This window comes from Momordica charantia (assembly GCF_013281855.1).
Source record: "Momordica charantia cultivar OHB3-1 chromosome 8 unlocalized genomic scaffold, Mcharantia_2.0 BLBB01000008.1, whole genome shotgun sequence".
NCBI lineage: Eukaryota > Viridiplantae > Streptophyta > Magnoliopsida > Cucurbitales > Cucurbitaceae > Momordica > Momordica charantia.
The window spans coordinates 33780330-33797845 of record NW_028275166.1 but is presented as its reverse complement, the minus strand read 5'-3'; the positions used below and the strand labels follow the sequence as shown (position 1 = coordinate 33797845).

General features: G+C 37.7%; 4 protein-coding genes across 9 annotated transcripts; 2 read left to right on the top strand and 2 right to left on the bottom strand.

Moving 5' to 3' along the window:
* Nucleotides 1-4421, top strand: LOC111013039 (zinc finger BED domain-containing protein DAYSLEEPER-like). Of its 4 annotated transcripts, none has more exons than XM_022287371.2 (2): nucleotides 1-223; nucleotides 2188-4421. In XM_022287371.2, exon 2 carries the CDS (start codon nucleotides 2209-2211, stop codon nucleotides 4240-4242), a length of 2034 nt encoding a protein of 677 aa, XP_022143063.1. In that variant the 5' UTR covers nucleotides 1-223; nucleotides 2188-2208; the 3' UTR covers nucleotides 4243-4421. The 4 variants fall into 4 exon arrangements, with proteins under 4 accessions (XP_022143063.1, XP_022143066.1, XP_022143064.1 ...); XM_022287374.2 differs by having other exon boundaries at nucleotides 2185-4421; XM_022287372.2 differs by having other exon boundaries at nucleotides 2136-4421.
* An 808-nt stretch (nucleotides 4422-5229) lies between these two features.
* Nucleotides 5230-10695, top strand: LOC111013003 (Small nuclear RNA activating complex (SNAPc), subunit SNAP43 protein). 2 transcript variants are annotated; one of them, XM_088127386.1, is made up of 11 exons: nucleotides 5230-5400; nucleotides 6189-6260; nucleotides 6359-6482; nucleotides 6653-6766; nucleotides 6956-7154; nucleotides 7265-7310; nucleotides 7932-8007; nucleotides 8146-8391; nucleotides 8739-9687; nucleotides 9873-9930; nucleotides 10139-10695. In XM_088127386.1, the coding sequence occupies exons 2-8, from the start codon at nucleotides 6204-6206 to the stop codon at nucleotides 8385-8387; spliced, it is 858 nt and encodes a 285-aa protein (XP_087983512.1). In that variant the 5' UTR covers nucleotides 5230-5400; nucleotides 6189-6203; the 3' UTR covers nucleotides 8388-8391; nucleotides 8739-9687; nucleotides 9873-9930; nucleotides 10139-10695. The 2 variants fall into 2 exon arrangements, with proteins under 2 accessions (XP_087983512.1, XP_022143014.1); XM_022287322.2 differs by having other exon boundaries at nucleotides 9873-10695.
* LOC111013002 (putative glycosyltransferase At3g42180) lies at nucleotides 8383-10259 on the bottom strand. Its single transcript, XM_022287321.2, has 4 exons — nucleotides 10128-10259; nucleotides 9887-10041; nucleotides 9300-9663; nucleotides 8383-9207 (listed from the first exon to the last, which is right to left on the bottom strand). Exons 1-4 carry the CDS (start codon nucleotides 10146-10148, stop codon nucleotides 8545-8547), a joined length of 1203 nt encoding a protein of 400 aa, XP_022143013.2. The 5' UTR covers nucleotides 10149-10259; the 3' UTR covers nucleotides 8383-8544.
* Nucleotides 10696-11932: 1237 nt separating the features above from the next.
* On the bottom strand, nucleotides 11933-17409 carry LOC111013000 (Voltage-gated chloride channel family protein). Of its 2 annotated transcripts, none has more exons than XM_022287319.2 (7): nucleotides 16882-17402; nucleotides 16474-16674; nucleotides 16041-16218; nucleotides 15119-15381; nucleotides 13660-13929; nucleotides 12439-13573; nucleotides 11933-12322 (listed from the first exon to the last, which is right to left on the bottom strand). In XM_022287319.2, exons 1-7 carry the CDS (start codon nucleotides 17022-17024, stop codon nucleotides 12188-12190), a joined length of 2325 nt encoding a protein of 774 aa, XP_022143011.1. In that variant the 5' UTR covers nucleotides 17025-17402; the 3' UTR covers nucleotides 11933-12187. The 2 variants fall into 2 exon arrangements, with proteins under 2 accessions (XP_022143011.1, XP_022143012.1); XM_022287320.2 differs by lacking the exon at nucleotides 11933-12322 and having other exon boundaries at nucleotides 12462-12686; nucleotides 12838-13573; nucleotides 16882-17409.
* Nucleotides 17410-17516: the final 107 nt, after the last annotated feature.

Genomic DNA, 17516 nt, shown 5'->3' with positions numbered 1-17516 from the left:
CCAATGCCAAAGGTACTGTCTTGATTTCGATTTTCCTTCCTTATCCCTTCTCCTTCGGTCCACTTAGCTCAAGCCCAATCTCTCTCTCTCTCTCTCTCTCTCTCTCTCTACGTCCCTTGTAAAACCCTAGATCTGAATCCATCGCCGGCCTGAAGCGCGGTCGCCGGGCTTCCGACGCTCCTCGCAGACTCCTCGTCTTCGTTTCTCTCCGTCTGAATTTCGGGTAAATTTTCTTCTTCCCTTGTCCTGTCGCTTGAGTTTTCTAAAATTTCGTCTGGGAGGGCCGGGATGAATCGAGGGCATTTTCCCCGTTTTCTTCGTTTTCTCTGCCTTTCGTTTTGTCGGGCAAACTGTATCTACATCGTTTCCTTTGTGTTTGTAGAAATTTGGTTGTTTCGGTGTTGATTTTGGGTTTGCGCGTTAGTTCGTAATGGTTTGTTTCATTATTTCGAATTCTGGATGGCTCTCCCGACTCTCTGTTCGTGGTATGATCTGGATTGTTTTTCTCGGCAGTGGATTTTCCTTTGATTCTGGGCTGTTTGCTAGAATCCTGTGAAGCCCAAAGTTCGATCGAACCAAACCCTAGATCGTAATTTGGATGACCTTTTTAGCCCGTCGAAGAAATTCTCGGAACCAAACCAAAAAAAAAGAAAAAAGAACCCTCATTTTGAGCTGTTCGGACCCATGTGGGCTCCACGGTGGGCAGGTGGAGTTGAGTGGCACTTGATTTGAAATTGTTAAAAATGGATCTTATTATCAGTTGTATGAAATTGGCCCGTTTAAGCTTTGTTCCATCTAAAATTGACACGTCATCTTCACTGGGGCCCAGACCCACTTGATGGCCCATTCTGAACCAAGTTCGTTCTTTTGCTTATATATTACACGACATCATTCCACCCATGCCAAATAAAATCAAAGTTTCTTACAAACTGAAATTTGTCATTTTTTCTTTTACAATTTGAAAAATGGTTGATTTCATTAAAGTAATGTGAAGTCTGCCTTTGTCAGCTGCATCGTTATCTTGCGGCTTCTAAATATAGTGGAGGGAGTCTTGATGGGATTCCCTTTTCTTAGTGCCACCCGACAAACTTTTCATAATGGGGTTTATCTATTTCATCTCGGGCTTCATTTTTTTAGTGGGATTTGAAACCAACCTTGATGAACCTATTTAGTCTGTTTAGAGGATGGCATGCTTGAATTGGATGATATATATTTTAAAAATTCTATAGAATCTATAGTAATCTTGATTTAAGCTTATGATGCCTGCCGTACGATTATTTATTTGGCTTAGACATAACTGGAGAAGTTTATTTGACTTTGCTTTATAGGAGACGGTGGTTTTCTTTCGTTCCTATTCCTTTGCTTGATATCTGTGAGAGGTTTTTTTTGGCTATGCGTGTTGGGTTCCAAGTTGACATTGATTGCTGTTGTTTGTACATTGATAATGTTGGTAGATGGATAATCTTTTTCTTTTCGTATGATTTGAATCTATGTGTTGCTGAAAATCGTTGAGTTCATATACATTGTAATTAAGTGAAGATAGTGCAAATTTGTTCTATCTTTGCGTATTATGTGAAAGAAAACCTTCCTTTGTTTTTCTTTTCTGTTCATTGAAAACTATTTCTTTTGAAGTTTTACTGCAGACTCATTGAGGCTTAAAATATTTTTTGGTCGTATGGAGAGGATGGTTTTGTTAAACCTAAGTCACATTCTCAGATGCATGCACGTTTTGTTTAACATTTCTTTGTAATAGATTGCAAGTAAAATTAAAATAAATTTTATAGAACTATATGTTTTGTTTTGTTTCCTTTAAGCCTTCTTCACTTTTTCAACCCCAAGTGACTTTTATATCTTTTCGGTACTGTTTTCCTAGATTCATCCAGAGGTTTAATTCACTGCTTATATAATTTTCTCGTAAAAAATTCTCCCGTCTGTGAGTGTGATGTGATATTGATATCTTGTATTATTTTCAAATGCAAGTAACCTCAAGGTCGATGCTATGTTTTAGTCAAACTAATTAATATCTTGTTGTTTGTACTCATTTGAAACTAAAAAGCTTCTGTACTCTGTTACCTCTGCTTTCCTGCCTGTTAGTTAATCTATCAGTATTTATGCTTTCCCGTGATCTCCAGCAGGAATTTTGCCACATCCTTTACTGTCTAAGTTTAGATGGTTACTATGTAGCAGGAATTATTTCTCCAAGTTGTAATGGAAACGCCTCATGAAATGATGTTAACTCCCTATGTGGAAAAGACGCCAAACTCTGATGAATATGGTGCGCTGACCAACACCGAAACACAGCCTAACAAAAGGAGGAAAAAGAAGTCCATAGTCTGGGAGCACTTCACTATAGAAACTGTAAGTGCTGGATGTAGAAGGGCATACTGCAAGCAGTGCAAGCAGAGTTTTGCATATAGTACGGGCTCGAAAGTAGCCGGTACCAGCCACCTTAAAAGGCATATTGCCAAGGGAATATGTGCTGCACTTTTACGCAATCAGGACAAAAGTCAGTTGACGCCGTCTACACCAGCTTCCAAAGGGAGTGATCCACCAAAAAGACGCTATAGAAGCCCCAACTCGTCTTACATCATGTTTGATCAGGAACGATGCTGCAACGAGTTCACTCGGATGGTTATAATGCATGATTACCAACCCAATATGGTCGAGCATCCGAGCTTTCTGTCTTTTATACAGAGTATTCAACCGCGATTTAACATGATGGATTTCAACCATTTCCAAGGGGATTGCATTGGAACCTACCTATCCGAAAAGCAAAATGTCATCAAATTCATTGAGAGTATCCCAGGACGTATTTGTCTTTCCCTGGACATGTGGACATCAAGTACAACGGTTGGTTATGCTGTAATAACAGGACACTTTGTTGATAGCGATTGGAAGCTGCACAGGCGGATTCTCAGCGTGGTCATGGAATCATGTCCTAATTCTGATACAGCTCTCAGTCATGCAGTTTCAGAATGTCTCTCTGATTGGAATTTAGAAGGTAAACTATTTTCTCTCACCTTTAATCACCCTGTCACTGAGTCTGCACTTGGAAATTTGAGGCCTCTGCTTGCTATCAAAAACTCCCTTATCCTTAATGGCCAATTTTTGGTTAGTAATTGCATAGCACGTACGTTAAGCAGCATTGCAAACGATGTGTTAGCAGCGGGATCGGATCTAGTTAAGAAAATTCGGGACTGCGTAAAGAATGTAAAGTTGTCTGGGTCCAACGAGGCAAAGTTTCTTGAGCTTAAAGAACAGCTTCAGGTCCCAACAGAGAGAAGCCTGTGCTTGGACGACCTAACACAATGGAACACGACTTATCTAATGCTGATTGCTGCATTCGAGTTGAAAGAAGTGTTTTCGTGCATGGATAATTCTGATCCTGATTACAAAGAAGTGCCGACAAGGGACGATTGGAGGCAAGTTGAGACTCTTTGTACATGTTTGAAAGTACTCTTTGATGCTGCAAGCATTCTCAGCACCGTAGACAACCCAACAGTGATTACCTTTTTTCACGAAGTATGGAGGATTCACTTGGAGCTTGCCCGTGCACTCACCAGCGAAGACCCGTTCACCTGCAGCCTCTCGCAAATGATGCAAGAAAAGATTGACAAATATTGGAAGGATTGCGGCCTGATTTTGGCTGCAGCTGTAGTTATGGATCCTCGGTTCAAGATGAAACTTGTAGAGTTCAGTTTCAATAAACTGTATGGCGAAGAAGCTCCTGCATATATTAAGATTGTCGACGATGGGATCCATGAGCTATTCCACGAGTACATCACACTTCCGTTGCCTCTAACACCGACTTATGCCGAAGAAGGAAATGGGGGAAGCAACATTAAGTCAGAAGGATCCCAGAGTGGAAGTCTTCTTTCTGCCAATGGACTCACAGATTTTGATGTCTACATTATGGAGACCTCAAGCCAACAAATGAAATCCGAACTCGATCAGTACTTGGCCGAGTCTCTGCTGCCCCGCGTTCAGGACTTCGACTTGTTAGGGTGGTGGAAGCAAAACAAGATGAAGTATCCAACTCTTTCGACAATGGCTCGTGATATCTTATCAGTACCAGTTTGTACCCTCCCCCCTGAATCCATATTTGACATGGAGGTTAAAGAGATGGATTCATTTCGGAGCTCATTGCGACCAGCTACTGTCGAAGCAATTATATGTACACGGGACTGGCTGCAATGTGGATTTGCAGAAGTTTCAAATGCACTTGTAAAAATGGAATATTAGAGAGTAGGCCTTAGTATCTTGTGTATTTTATAGGCTGTGGAATCATATATATACTCTTAGTCGCCATTAACATAGCAGCTTCCTTCTTCTGCACTCTAATTTTCTACAGATGGAATTAAGGTTGAAGAGAGATTGGTCAAGATGGTGAAATGCTTCTCAACGATCAAATGTTCTCTTGATGTTCTTTTCTTGAGCTGATTGGTTGTTGAATTGCTGCTGATAATTTCCCCCATTAAAAGTGATCTCGTAAAGTTGATGGAAAAGATTTTTTTGTACATGTTTTTTTTTTTCAATCTCATTCATAATGTTTTATAGGTTTTAATTTTAAAAGTTCCAATCTTCAATGCGGTGGTTAGTTTTTAGATTTATTTTTCATGTGACTTGGTTTACAATCGTTAACATTTTCTTTCCTTCTCTTTTTTGAGTTTAACGATCGAGAGTATGTACAAGGTGGGACCAACCACACTAATATTCCGACGCTCAAATTAGTAATTATTTGACATAAAGCTTTTAGAACGAGGTATTTGGTCTCACCTTTCAATTTGGTTATCAATCTTTTTTATCCTTATATCAAAATTTTCAATTAGATCACTCCCCCTGTAACAAAAAGTTATAAAACATTAAATTACTACTTTATTAATATATTTAGACATATAAACCTACCATTAGGTTGTATGATAGAGAGAGAAAAAACCTACCACAATGCTTGACACATGAAACATAATTCGTCCCTCAGTACAATTGAACGAGTTGATTAACAAAATTTATTTTTTAAATCGGTTATCCATGTGATATGCGAACATGTCCAAATATATTAATTAAACAATAATAGTAGATTAGCTTTATATTAACAAATCTTAACTTTTCTTTTTTAATGTAAGAATAGAATTTTTAATTCGTCAATGGTAAAATTGAAAATTTTTAAGATTTTTAAGATAAAATTTTCAAGTACCATTAATTCTATTATTTAGTCTAGTAAATATAAAGGTGAAGGACTTCATACTGCAAAAGGAAAAACTCTGCTTTCTCTCCCTCGCCCACCGGCCACCGCTTGCCGCCGCCGTCTTAGCCGGAAGTCAGCCGGGGAGCGGCAGATCATAGCAGAGCTGCGGTTTGCTCTCTATCTCCTCATCTCACAGAAGCCAACAGGAGCTGCAGGTCTGTGGTTTTTTCTTCGCCTTCTTCTTCCCTATAATACCCTTTCTTTGCCTTTTGTAAATTTCAATCTTCGTCTTCCGATACATTGTTGGGAGTGAATGCTTGTAATTTGTTTTTAAATTGTTCGGATTGGAAAATCAATCCCGCGGTGTTTTATTGCCCTTCCTAACGTAGCCATTCCACCATTAGAGCTTTTGGGTGTAAATAGCGAATTTGCTTTGAAAATCTGTAAAACCTTATTAGGGCTGGTGAAAGGTCATTTGTGCAAATGAATAGAGTAAAGAGCTCAGCGGAAATGAGTTCATTTCAGATTATGGCGGCCATGAGAGTAGTCTTCCGTGTAAACTGATGAAAAAAGAGTAATGGGACTTAGGAAATGGGTCAAATTCCATGATGCGAGACCTTGGACATTAAAATCTTTTGAATTCTCTTAGCAACCAAATATTGCAAATATTGTAGGATCAGAAAGTTATGGTGTGAGATCAGTTGAGCTGCTTTCGAGATCATCTGGACACTTACAAGTATCAAAATATGAATATAGAGAATGTAATTCTTTGTACATGAGCAACTTAGTTATCCCATTTCTACCGGTGACATCCGCTTGACACTTATATTTGCTTCACATGGTAGAAAGGATTGTTCTGGGTCAGTGTCAATGTTATTTGAAAGTTGGAGTTTATCTTTTTCTGATGACGTAGTTATCCTATGAAAGAAATTTCCAATACTCCACCCATTTTTTCTACTATGAATTGACGTAATGTTTTTTTTCTCACTAACGAAATACTCAGAAAATTGTGGATACAATGAATCTGTCTCCATTCAGGCTTGATATTGATGAGCTGATCACTGAATATGCTGAGGTAGCTCTTAACCACTTCGAAATTTTGTTGAATTCCTCTTTGTGCTAACTTGAATATTGAAAGATGTTAGTTTTTGAATCTCTAACCCATGGGTACAGGGTGGATATACATCTTTTGCGGATATGAAAAATGTATGGACTGGAAGAAAATTCACTTACATATTTGAGGCTGCTCCTTCCAACTTAGCATTCTTTATGCAGTCGATGTATGCGCAATCAATTGGTAGGCTCTAGCATAATCAACTTGGTCATTTATACATTAACTTGTTGGAAAATTGGCTGTTTCTTCTAAATTATGATGAACAAAGCTCTTTACTTCAATTTGTTGTTTTTCTTGAGGTGAAAGTTTCTACTATGTGTTACTAAGAAGAATCTTAACACTTCCTTTTACAGGCCACATGGTCGGTACTGCTTCTTTGTCACGCAGACTAGGTGGTTTTTATTGCCTTTACTGCCTTTACGAAACACAACCGTTTAAGCCCCCTTATAAAATCTACCTATCTATAGGTATGATTTTTCTAAATCAATATATATGTAAATTTTGCCTATTTCTTCTTTGGTTATTGGTTATTTTACTGCTCTCCCACATTTATAGGAGAGTTCTATAGGTATGATTTTTCAAAATCAATATATATGTAAATTTTGCCTATTTCTTCTTTGGTTATTGGTTATTTTACTGCTCTCCCACATTTATAGGAGAGTTGAAGAAACTGAAGGAACTTGTTGTTGATGCAAAAGAAAAGAATGTAAAAGTGGCATCTGCTGTGGCGAAAAGAATGTTAGAAAAGAACATGTTCCTCTTTGGGTCTGTGGACATGAATGAGAGCTCTGCTTTGGAAACTGTGAATCAACTCACAGAATTGCAAAATGCCCGCATTCAAGTCGCCTATAATAAGTATGTTAGACAAACCGATGATTGCTCTTTTTATTTGAGATATATTGTATTTTTCATGATATCTTTATAGCACTTCATCTCATTAATCCTCGATTTCTACTTTTGTCTAGGTTATTTTCGGATACCCCAATAGAAGATTATATCCATATGGACTTGGTAAGTGAAAAGTATAGAAATTTATGGCCCATTTAATGACGTCCTTGTTTCTTGTTTCTCATTTCCTCTCTTTTGTTCATCGTTTCCTTGTTTTTAATTAAGGAAACATAACTATGTTTAATAGGTGTTTCTTGTTCCTTGTTCTTTTTTTTTTCAAACATGTTTGGTAACCATTTCTTGTTTTCTTCTTCTCTAAAATTTGAGATTAAAAGAAGTAAAAGTTTTATATGAAATTTAATATTTCAAATTAAATATTTAAAACTTTTATGCTATATTTATTGTGTATTTTAAAATAAAAATGATAAATAATGCTTTTATCTATGTTTGGAAAAAAGATGAAAATAACAACAAGAAACTTGATTTTGTTGTTTCTAAAATTTCTACACAGTTTTGGAAAAGTTTCTTAAAAATAAGAAACGAGAAACATGAACGTTATTAAATGCTTATGTTTCTCAAACATTGGAAACGAAAAACAAGAAACAAAAAATAGGAACGTTACTAAACGGGTCTTTAGCTGCTTTGTTTCTGAACCACTAAATTTTAGTACTCGTTTAACTTACTTTGCGAACGCTCTATTATTCTATCTTTCTCTTTGAATTTTTCTTAACCTCATTAATACAGGGGATGGAAGTTGGTTTGAATGTATTAAAAAAGATGTCAACAGATTATTCAGAGGCTAAGAAGCTTGCATTATATGGTAATTTCTATCATCCCAATCTGTTGTCTCTCTATTGTCTGTTCTTTATGATCTTTGATGTAGATACTTCTTTCTGTATAAGTTTAACTCATTTTTTCCTCTGCCTTCTCCGTCTTGGCACCTAATTTATTTCTAAAGAAGCAAGTGACATCCTGGACGTCCAGGACATAAAGCACATATCAGAAGATGATAGATTGATTGGAGATACAGTAGAACAGATTGCTGAGAACTGGAATGTTCAAAGAGGAGTTTTTTATGAACAAACCGGACTTGACCGTCAGCTTGTTCCAGTCGAAGCACACAAAGAGAATCAGTTACTAGTACATCATGCCGATGAAAATTTTGACAAGGAACTTGAAAGAATGCTAACCGATATTTAATGAGGTACATGATCCTGTCTAATTCTTGCTTTGTCTGCTCGGTTTTCGAATTGCCAAATCTTGTTGCCTGATTTTCTGTAAGGAGCGTTATGACATTTAACTAGCTGAAGTCGCTAGACATCCGAAAGGGAGACAAAGACTTAACTCACGGTTCTTTTCAATGGGGAAGGCCAAAGTTAAGCCTTCTAAGCCACAGTGAATGTAGCACCATATGAATTACATCAAATGGCTTTGCTGGCCTATTTATCTTGAAATGCCTCTTAACTTTGGTCACTCCTTTGTGCATCTTCAAATACTTCTCTCCTGAGATAGCCTTCAAGATTGTTTTTATTTCTGTTATTTTTTGAACAGGTATCTGCACTGAAAACTGACTCCAATCTAGAACATCGCTGAATGGTAACGAATAATTATCGGAAATGATCACCGGAACACAACCACCATAAATGGCTTCCACCACCCTTGGGCTCGCCACTTCGTAGCCACTAGGGCAGAGGCAAAACTTGCTTTCTCCAATCAATTTGGTGTAGTTTTGAGTCTTTGGAAGGTACTCGTGAACTTGAACTTCTTTGTCTTTGTCCTTCCAATGCTGGATCAATACCTTCCTGATGTATCCATGAGCTCCTCCGGCGAAGAAAGCTAGAATTGGGCGGCGCTCTGGAGGCTGGCCTAAGTCTGGCGGCCCTAAAGTTCCGGGATGGATGTTAATTTCCGGGAGCGGAATGTCTAGGTTGGGACGAAAGCCTTCTGTGATGTTTGCATTGCATATTATCCTGATGAAGTTCTTGAACAGTTGAGGGTTGGCATCTGAGACATCTGGTGCCTTGAAATCACCATTAGAAGTTTAGAGGAGGAAGCATTTGAATAAAAAGTTGGCAATCTTAGAAACGAAAGACTTGGTAAATAGAATCTTACCCAATCATGACATGAAACCATAAAATGATCAGCGCCGCTGCTTCGATTCCAATATGGATACCTGTTGGCAACAAGCTTAACGTAATCAGTCGTAACGCGGTGCAGGCGATCGCGACTGTAGTCAGCAGGAGAGGTGATTGGTCTGTAAATGAAATGGATGATGTTGGTTATGCTCAAAGGAAGCAGAAATGCATGAGCTTGATCAGGATGGCTGGCTCTGAAGGGGCTCTTGCTGCAATCTAACTCATCTATGAATTGACCTTCAATGGCATATATGCTATTCAATGGACCGTCATGGACCAGAGGCTGTTCACCTTCTCTATAACTCCACACCTTGAACCTTTTAACCATCTCTATGTGGCTTCTGCAAAACACTTGGGAATAAATTGTAAGCATATTGTCCGATAACGATTTTGTTTTTTCGTTTTTATAAAGAAGATAGTTCGGTAATTTGTTTGTTTCTTTTCTTTTTCCAATCTTTTAAGAAATGTGTTTGAAGTTCTAGCCAATATTAAATGTTAGTAGCAAACAAGCCCAACAGTCGAACTCTAAAGCTGTTTGTTCTTTTTTCAGTTGGGAAACTCAACTGATGAAAAGCATAAGCATTCCTGTAGATGGAGCCTCTGGGAATGTAAGTTTCTTTCTTCTCTGAGGTGAAGTTTTTCCACAGAACTGCATTTCGGATCGATGCTCGAGCTTCAGCCAAACTTGCTTCAATCATCCTCAAGCTCGTTTTACTCTTCTGCTCCAAACAAAAACCGAAAAACTTGAAAAAAACCAACAAAAACAAAAAGCAATGAAAAGAATAACCTTGTTTTGCATGCTTACTTTGACAGCAGTAGCTTTCATGGGCTTGTTGCTTTCTCTCGTGGAGGTTATGGGAAGCAGAGAGGCAGCAAGTGGGAAAGCTTCAGTTGCTTGTGACAGTTCCAACAATGGCGGAAGAGAGAGAAACAGAATAAGAAAGAGAAGAAGAAGAAGGCTTGCTGGAAGTAACAAGCAAGGGAGATGGCATTTGAAGCTTGCCATGGCTGAATTAACTTCAAGCTCTCTCTCTCTTAAGCTTTTTCCTTTTCAAGTGCCTCAGGAAAGAGAAACTGAAGAGATTGCCAGTTGAAAAAAAGGTTTGATTTTCTTCCTTCCTCCAAAATCGATGTGATTTATTATTCAAAGTGTGATTAATTAATGCATTTAGATGAATGATATGGAGAAATCTGAAGAAATTGTTGCTTGGAAAGTGTGATGCTTGTAGACAACGATAACCCTCTTTCAGATTTCTTGAGCTTACAAATTCCATATAGTTTGAATATGTTTACAAATTTAGTCCTTTTTTAACCAACCCTGCATTTGACTCTTATTCATTTACCTTATAATAATATGTTTACATTGTCAAGTATTTGAAGTCATCTACGACACTTCAAAACAGATTGAGAGATCCTAACAAGATCATTTTCATTTTTCTTTTTCTTACCAGTAACAATTTAGATATAACAAATTAATGATGAGCGGTTATAAACTGTTTTTTCAATGACCTATAATAAATTCACATGATCTTAACTATTGACACTCTATGGTCAAGAGGTCATGAGTTTGAATTTTATGCTCCAATTGTTGTATTAAAAAAAATGAAGTGCTAAAGTCCAAGGATTAGAATTAATATTCTAAAAGTTAAAGGACCAAGATAGTAAATTTTGTCAACCATGTAAAAAGATGAAAATTCAAGTAAAGTAGAATAAAATTAGAGGATTTGTAGCTATTTTAGACGAAGTTAATGATTAATCGATTGATTAAGAAAATTGAAGCATTGACTTGAAAGAAATTAATTTCTTCAGCACCTTTATGTATTGAATATATATATTTTGTTGTTTGAAGCACAATATTTCATGTGGAATTGAAGTTAGGATCTTGGATCACACACTTTAATTGAAGTTCAAGCATTGTATAGAGATCCACAAAATTCTAGAGAGAGAAATCTAAGTGAATACAAACTTTGGAAATCACCATTTTTGTGAAAAATGTGATTTCTTTTCTTTTGATCTATACATTCTTAATTTTTCATTCATATATTTGAACAAAAATAAACTCATATAAAAAATAAATCCATAGTAGTTTATCTCTGGCTACTATATTCGGCACTATGATAATTTTTCTCATTTATTTAGCAAACGATTAATTGGTATATTATTCCAACACTAAACCAAATCCAAAGAATGAAAAAGGGGAAAATCAAAGCAAAAGATGAGTCGCTTCTAGAAAATATCTAAGATACTCTTCGCTGTTTATTTTTAAAAAATTATTTCTCGAACTAAATATTTTTTTCTAAAGAAATTTTTAATTATTTATTTATTTTCTGATGATAAAACTTCATTAACATGGTTTAATCCATTCCCCATCTCTCTTATATATATATATATATATATATATATATATATATATATATATATTTTTTTTTTTTTTTTTTTTTTTGAGTGGGTAGGTAAAAAAGTGAGACAGAACGGAGAAATGGGACGTGGTGTGTATTCCCCACACTATTTAGGCGCCTACAAGTAAAATGGACATCTCTTAGTCCCATGCCAAAATTCTATATCACATCTTCACTTTCTTAGTCGCTGCCGGCGTAGAGATAAAAGGAGTTATTTATCTCATGTCAAAAATAAAGAATATTTTATTTTTTTGAGTTCGAATATCTACGGTGGAAATTCAAACTTTGGATATTTTTATCGAGAATATATGCCTGATTAACTCTGTTCAGGTTAGCTCCAAACATATGATTAGATGTTCTGATCGTTTCTAAGCTAGTGGTTGTTCATCACTTGCTTTTTCGAGCCAAGCATCAATCCTTGTGTTAGAGCATTTCCTGAGTTAGAGCTATTTCCGATTCTGCTGCGCTAGAAGAATTTTCTCTTCAGGCAGAATTTGATTCTCAACCTTTTCCATCTGCTCTTCTCCAACAATGGATGCAGACTTAGAATGTAATCTGGCATGAAGTCGTGCCGAGTCAATACGCCAACCACGGGTGATCTCTGCAATGAGGTAGACAAGTTAGCATTGACATGAACTTCACGAGCCAAAAATCGTTCTTAAAATCGGAACTTTCAAAAGAGCGAATAGAAAACTTCAGGTTGAGAAAGTTACTCACTCCGGGGATCTTAGGTATCACTAGCATATGTCTTAAACCAGTTTCCCGAAAAATTTCAAGAGCCTTTGCTAATGACATTGTCTCTAGAACGGTACAAGGTGAAGTGTTGGTGAAGGGATGTAGATCAATGAACATCTCCATCTCCTCATCAGTCAATTGTACATCTTCTATCCTAGCAACGTCACCCGAATCCATCTTTGCAAAATCGTCAACTGAGAATAGCTTAAAGGCATCATCGCGTTCTTGTGCTGGTGCAGGAGCAGAAAAGAAAGCTTTCTTCTTTAACAACATAATAAGATGAGCTCTAAGAATTAGGCCATATAAAATAGGGAATTCAGAGAAAGGAGGCTCGTCAATGACAGGGAATCCGTGATGGCTCGTCCATTTGAGAACACTTACCACATTACGAACCTTCTCAATGCCATGTAATAGTTGTAGTGGACTCGTTAACACATCGGCGACAGTCAACTGCCTCATGTATGGCTCAACATGGCCTTCTAGATAAGGAAATCCTTTTGCTTTCATGATCGAGTTATATATATTACTGTTGAAAGCATCAGCTACAGTCTTGGAAACAAGGAGAACCAGCATTACCAAAGGCAGCAACAACAAATTATTGGTCAATTCAAGCATAATAACACAGAGAGAAACTGTTGTCCTCATCGACCCCCCGAGAAATGAAGCGGCACCCAAGATGGCGAAGAAGCCATGACTGAGGTTTGTGTATCGGCCGACAACCATTCCAACGAAACGTCCATAAGAAGCTCCAGTCACAATAACAGGGACAAAAAGACCAGCAGGAGCAACTATTCCATAACTGAGAATGCTCAAGGAAAAGCAGGTAATGAAAAATGTGAGCATTGATGAGAATTGAAACTCAGAGTCTGTGTCTTTGCTAAAGAGATTTTTTATGGCATCATCATTGGTGTTGAATATGAGACTTGCAAGATCATTGTAGTGACTGGGAGAACACTGAAACTTCTTGAAGTTTCCAGATCGGCCTATCGTAGGACAAATTTCTCGAGCACTCGATGGGCACGGTTGGCATGATGCGGACCACGGTAATCCAAAGAGAAGACAGGATGTGAAAATTGAGACAGAGCAAGCCAAAAGAATTTTGTAAACAATGCCTCTCCTGGAGATGGGTTCACAGTATAAGCTACATTCCAAGCTTATTATAAGACTCTGTAACATTTATAAAGGAGAAAATGGGGAACTCACTCGTGTATGAGATTGTAAACTCGAAGAACTTTGTTCAAAAGAAAATTATATAAGCTTCCAAGTATGCCCCCAAGAAAAGCAAGGGCAAGCACAGGAGGTAGATCACCAAGGTGATATGCAGGAAAGTCTGAGTAGGTATCAAATATTATAAGCCCCCCTTTACCAAATAATCCACATAAGCCATTCAAACAAAAATCAATCAGAGTACGTAATATCACAGCGACTATAGCCGTTGTGAAAAACGATCGCCACAGAAGGGCACTTCTCCACCTGTTACAACAGTCAACCCGAGGAGGTCGTTCAAATACACTAACACAGCATTCACAGCTACTAAGATTCAGAATGTATGCAGTTCAAATCACTACAAAGAAATAGATAATGATGCTAATGATGCAATAGCAGACTTATATAACAACATATTTATTCTGCCTGTGGCCATCACTTCTTCTATAATTGTCGGATGTTTTGAAGAAAGCTGGACATCAGATTTGGGTCAAAAGATTGAAAAGTAAGAATATTTGATCATACAGAAATTTCAAATTTAAAAGGGTTATATTCTTTTCCTTTTTTTTTTTTGGATAACAGGGTATCTTCTTGCATTCTGCCCACACTGAGGCAACACTCACCCAAAGATTAGAACTAGGAGACAACAAAGATTTTTAAATTATAAAGTTTTTGTTAGGCCTCCAATTACGACGGTATATTCTAGGAAGGGAGGAAAAGGGGTAGAGAAGCTGAGTTAAGTGGGACGTGAGGAAATTTTGTTAGAGGGGTGGGCCTAAGTTAGTTAGATAGGTGTTATAGTAAATAGTAGTATACGGTATATGAAGGTTGGAACGTGTGAGGTAAAGGTATCTTTTGTCTGCTTCTGTTAGGATATAGTGTGGATAGGATAGAGAGCTCTTGAAATCTCTATTGGCGCTTATAATTCCTCCTTGAACATAATAATATAATCGAAGTTCTATCAGTTTTCCAATTGAGCTTTGAACCTAAGAACTTAAAAGGGTATCTTCCAACATTCCAATAACTTGGAGGGTTATGTCCTTGTTAGTATAATAAACCTTTAACATGGTTATTGCAAATGCGACCCGCTAGTTCAGTTGACAAGGGTTTGGGGTCTCTTGGTCATACTAGTTTACAGGTCTCAAGTTTGAACCTTCTAGTGAGTTTATTGATGTCTCCTGAATTCGGGCTTTAGGGCAGGTGCGGATGCCTCTTGGTACAGGGGAGCAAAGCTCCAATATCCAGTTATTAAAAAAATGGTTATATCAAATGTGAAATTGTTGAGCTATTTCATGATAGAACATGCCTTTTTGACATTAGAAGAAGACCATGAATGTGAAAACAATACAACAAATAACTGAAAAGATGTGATTCCGTTGATATTCAATCAATTAAGGTGGAGGGAAAGCATGGAAAACTAAAGGGATCAAGGAAAATACCCAGCCATTAAACATACCAAGATGCCATCTCTTCAAAAGCAAACAGCACACCACCAACAGGAGCACGAAAAGCAGCAGCTATTCCAGCAGCAGCTCCACATGTTACAAGATCCCGCCGATCTCGATCATTCTTGAGATGGTGTAGCCATCTCCATGTTAAACCAAATACTTTGAAACCACCCTGACCTACCAAGGATGCAACACATGCCCCTGTGTGTACCATAGGTCCAGCTTTTCCAACGATCAAAGATGACGACACAATAGAAATGCTGCCAATAATCTGCAATCAGACCGTTATATGACTCCGGCTTCAAGAGGAAGATCACAGCATACCAAACTAGGGTATTTTAAGCCCTCAATGCCCAACTATTTTACATGTAGCAAGGTTTTTAAGGCTTCGGGATCCAAAGGTACCACAAAAGATGTCCTCAAACTAGGCATCCAGTTCTAACTTGAGTAGGGAATGAAGTTGAAAGGCAGCATAAGTGATAAAAGTAACCTACACTATATTGGCGTATCAAAGACTTTGATTAATCTACTAGCGGTTTGTTTTATTTTAATGAAGCCCCTAAAAGAATAGGCTTCCCACTGCTGATCAGTTTTAAAGAGGGAAATAAATCTGCATCTCTTCGATACGTCATGCCAAAAAAGTTTACAAAAGAGAAACCACCCCCGATTACTAGGTTCTTTGTTAAAAGGGCGTTGAGAGAATAACTTCAGAACTACATGGAATGATCAACAGATTCTCTAAAAATGGCAACAAAATGAGAAACATATTAAAACCAAAAATGTAATGTTAATCTACAGAACTGAAGAGAAAAAGGGGCATTTCGCATCTCAAAGCAAAGGAGCAACTCTACAACTAAAAAGTAGATGCACTGAAGAAATTAGATACAGAATTCTGGAACTCGAGAAAAGCTGTACAAGGAACTATATTACCTTCACCAACAGCGTCCGGGGCGATAATATCCCAGGGGCGTCCACGCCGTTCAAATAAGCCTTTACTTCTGGTATACCTGAGCCGGCTGCTTGGGGGCAGATGAATGCCGTAATGACAGATGCGAACAGGGTGAGAACTAAATTGGAAAAAGAGAAAACAAGAAAAGCCGTCCAATACCTGAAAGAACAGTTTTTCTTCCTCTTAACACAGTTTTCTTTCAAAACTAGAGCTTGATTTCAATAAAACTTCTGTTCAGAAACCAAAACTCTCTTCTTAGTAACATCAATCATATTCCTACATTAACCAAATTCCACCAAAACAGACAGAAGACTGGAAGATTTCAATTTTCAATCAACAGAAGCACAGAAGAAGACTGGAAGATTTCAATTTTCAATCAACAGAAGCACAGAAGAAGAAAAGGGAAGTCGGTACCTCCCCTCAAGCATCATATTTGAAGTGACCACAAACTTCTTCCCTGCAATATTCTCCACCGCCAGGTTGTTGAAAAAACCAACAAGTCCCATAATTAGACCAATCAAGAAGCATGACAGCCACTTCACAACCAAGTATTGAAATATCTGGAAATCCCCGCGACTTCTCCAATCTTGCATAAAGAACTCGTTATCAAAAATCCTGAAACAAACAAGACATCGTGAACTCATTTCAGAAACCCCACATCATTGGAAGAGGCAAAACCCCCAGAAGGGGGAATCAAAAGCAATCGCCCAAAAATGGAGGAAAACCAACCAAACTCACTTATACTCCTGATCAAACCCATGAAACAGAATACAAACCCCCAAAGGGGGAAAGAAGAAAACACAAACAAATAACTCAACTCACTCGTAATCAAGGCTCTCAATGGGGCAGACATTAGCACCAACAATGGCGACCTGTGAGGAAGAATTAGCAAGTGGCTTCTGAGGAGCGAGCAGGGAAGTGACAATGGACTCCTCGTCGCCATTGGAGGAGCCGGCGGGTGCCATGGCTATGGACTTCCTCTATTTTTCTGCAGAAGCGTCTCGTTTTGTGATTCTGACACAGAAACGTATTTTTATGAGATGGGTTTGCATTGATTGGAGGAATTCTTGTGGCATCGGTAATTATATCGTATTAATGGTGCAAAACCCAAAACTTTCCCAACTTGTCATTTCCCCATCCCATCTATTTTTTCCTATTCAATACATTTGAGAGAGAGAAGAACAGAACTGAAAAGTTTTCCAAGCGATATACAAAATACAAATATCTCCCAATTTTCTCCCCTCTACTTTCTCATTTGGAGGGAGGAACAGCAGAATGACAAAAACAAAGTTGGAATTTTTTTAAAAAGCAGAAATTTTCTGTACACATTCATCATCTTTGGATAGTCTGCCCTCTCGTTTTGAATGAAGTAGAGAAGTGATTACGAAAAAACTGAGTATTTAGCATTTATAAGTAATTTTTTTGGCTTAAATAAGCAGGTAATTTCTACAAAGTAC

Bases quoted from the DNA above. Each gene is read 5' to 3' on its own strand.
- LOC111013039 (XM_022287371.2), top strand. From the start codon at position 2,209: ATGGAAACGCCTCATGAAATGATGTTAACTCCCTATGTGGAAAAGACG.
- LOC111013003 (XM_088127386.1), top strand. From the start codon at position 6,204: ATGAATCTGTCTCCATTCAGGCTTGATATTGATGAGCTGATCACTGAA. The intron at 6,261-6,358 runs GTAGCTCTTAAC...CCATGGGTACAG, and splicing joins TGATCACTGAATATGCTGAG to GGTGGATATACATCTTTTGC. The intron at 7,155-7,264 runs GTATGTTAGACA...ACTTTTGTCTAG, and splicing joins ATTCAAGTCGCCTATAATAA to GTTATTTTCGGATACCCCAA.
- LOC111013002 (XM_022287321.2), bottom strand. From the start codon at position 10,148: ATGAAAGCTACTGCTGTCAAA. The intron at 10,042-10,127 runs GTAAGCATGCAA...TGTTTGGAGCAG, and splicing joins TGAAAGCTACTGCTGTCAAA to AAGAGTAAAACGAGCTTGAG. The intron at 9,664-9,886 runs GTTGAGTTTCCC...AGTGTTTTGCAG, and splicing joins AATGCTTATGCTTTTCATCA to AAGCCACATAGAGATGGTTA.
- LOC111013000 (XM_022287319.2), bottom strand. From the start codon at position 17,024: ATGGCACCCGCCGGCTCCTCCAATGGCGACGAGGAGTCCATTGTCACT. The intron at 16,675-16,881 runs GTGAGTTGAGTT...TGTTTGTTTCAG, and splicing joins ATTGAGAGCCTTGATTACGA to GATTTTTGATAACGAGTTCT. The intron at 13,930-15,118 runs GTATGTTTAATG...CTGTTGTAACAG, and splicing joins TTTGAAGAGATGGCATCTTG to GTGGAGAAGTGCCCTTCTGT.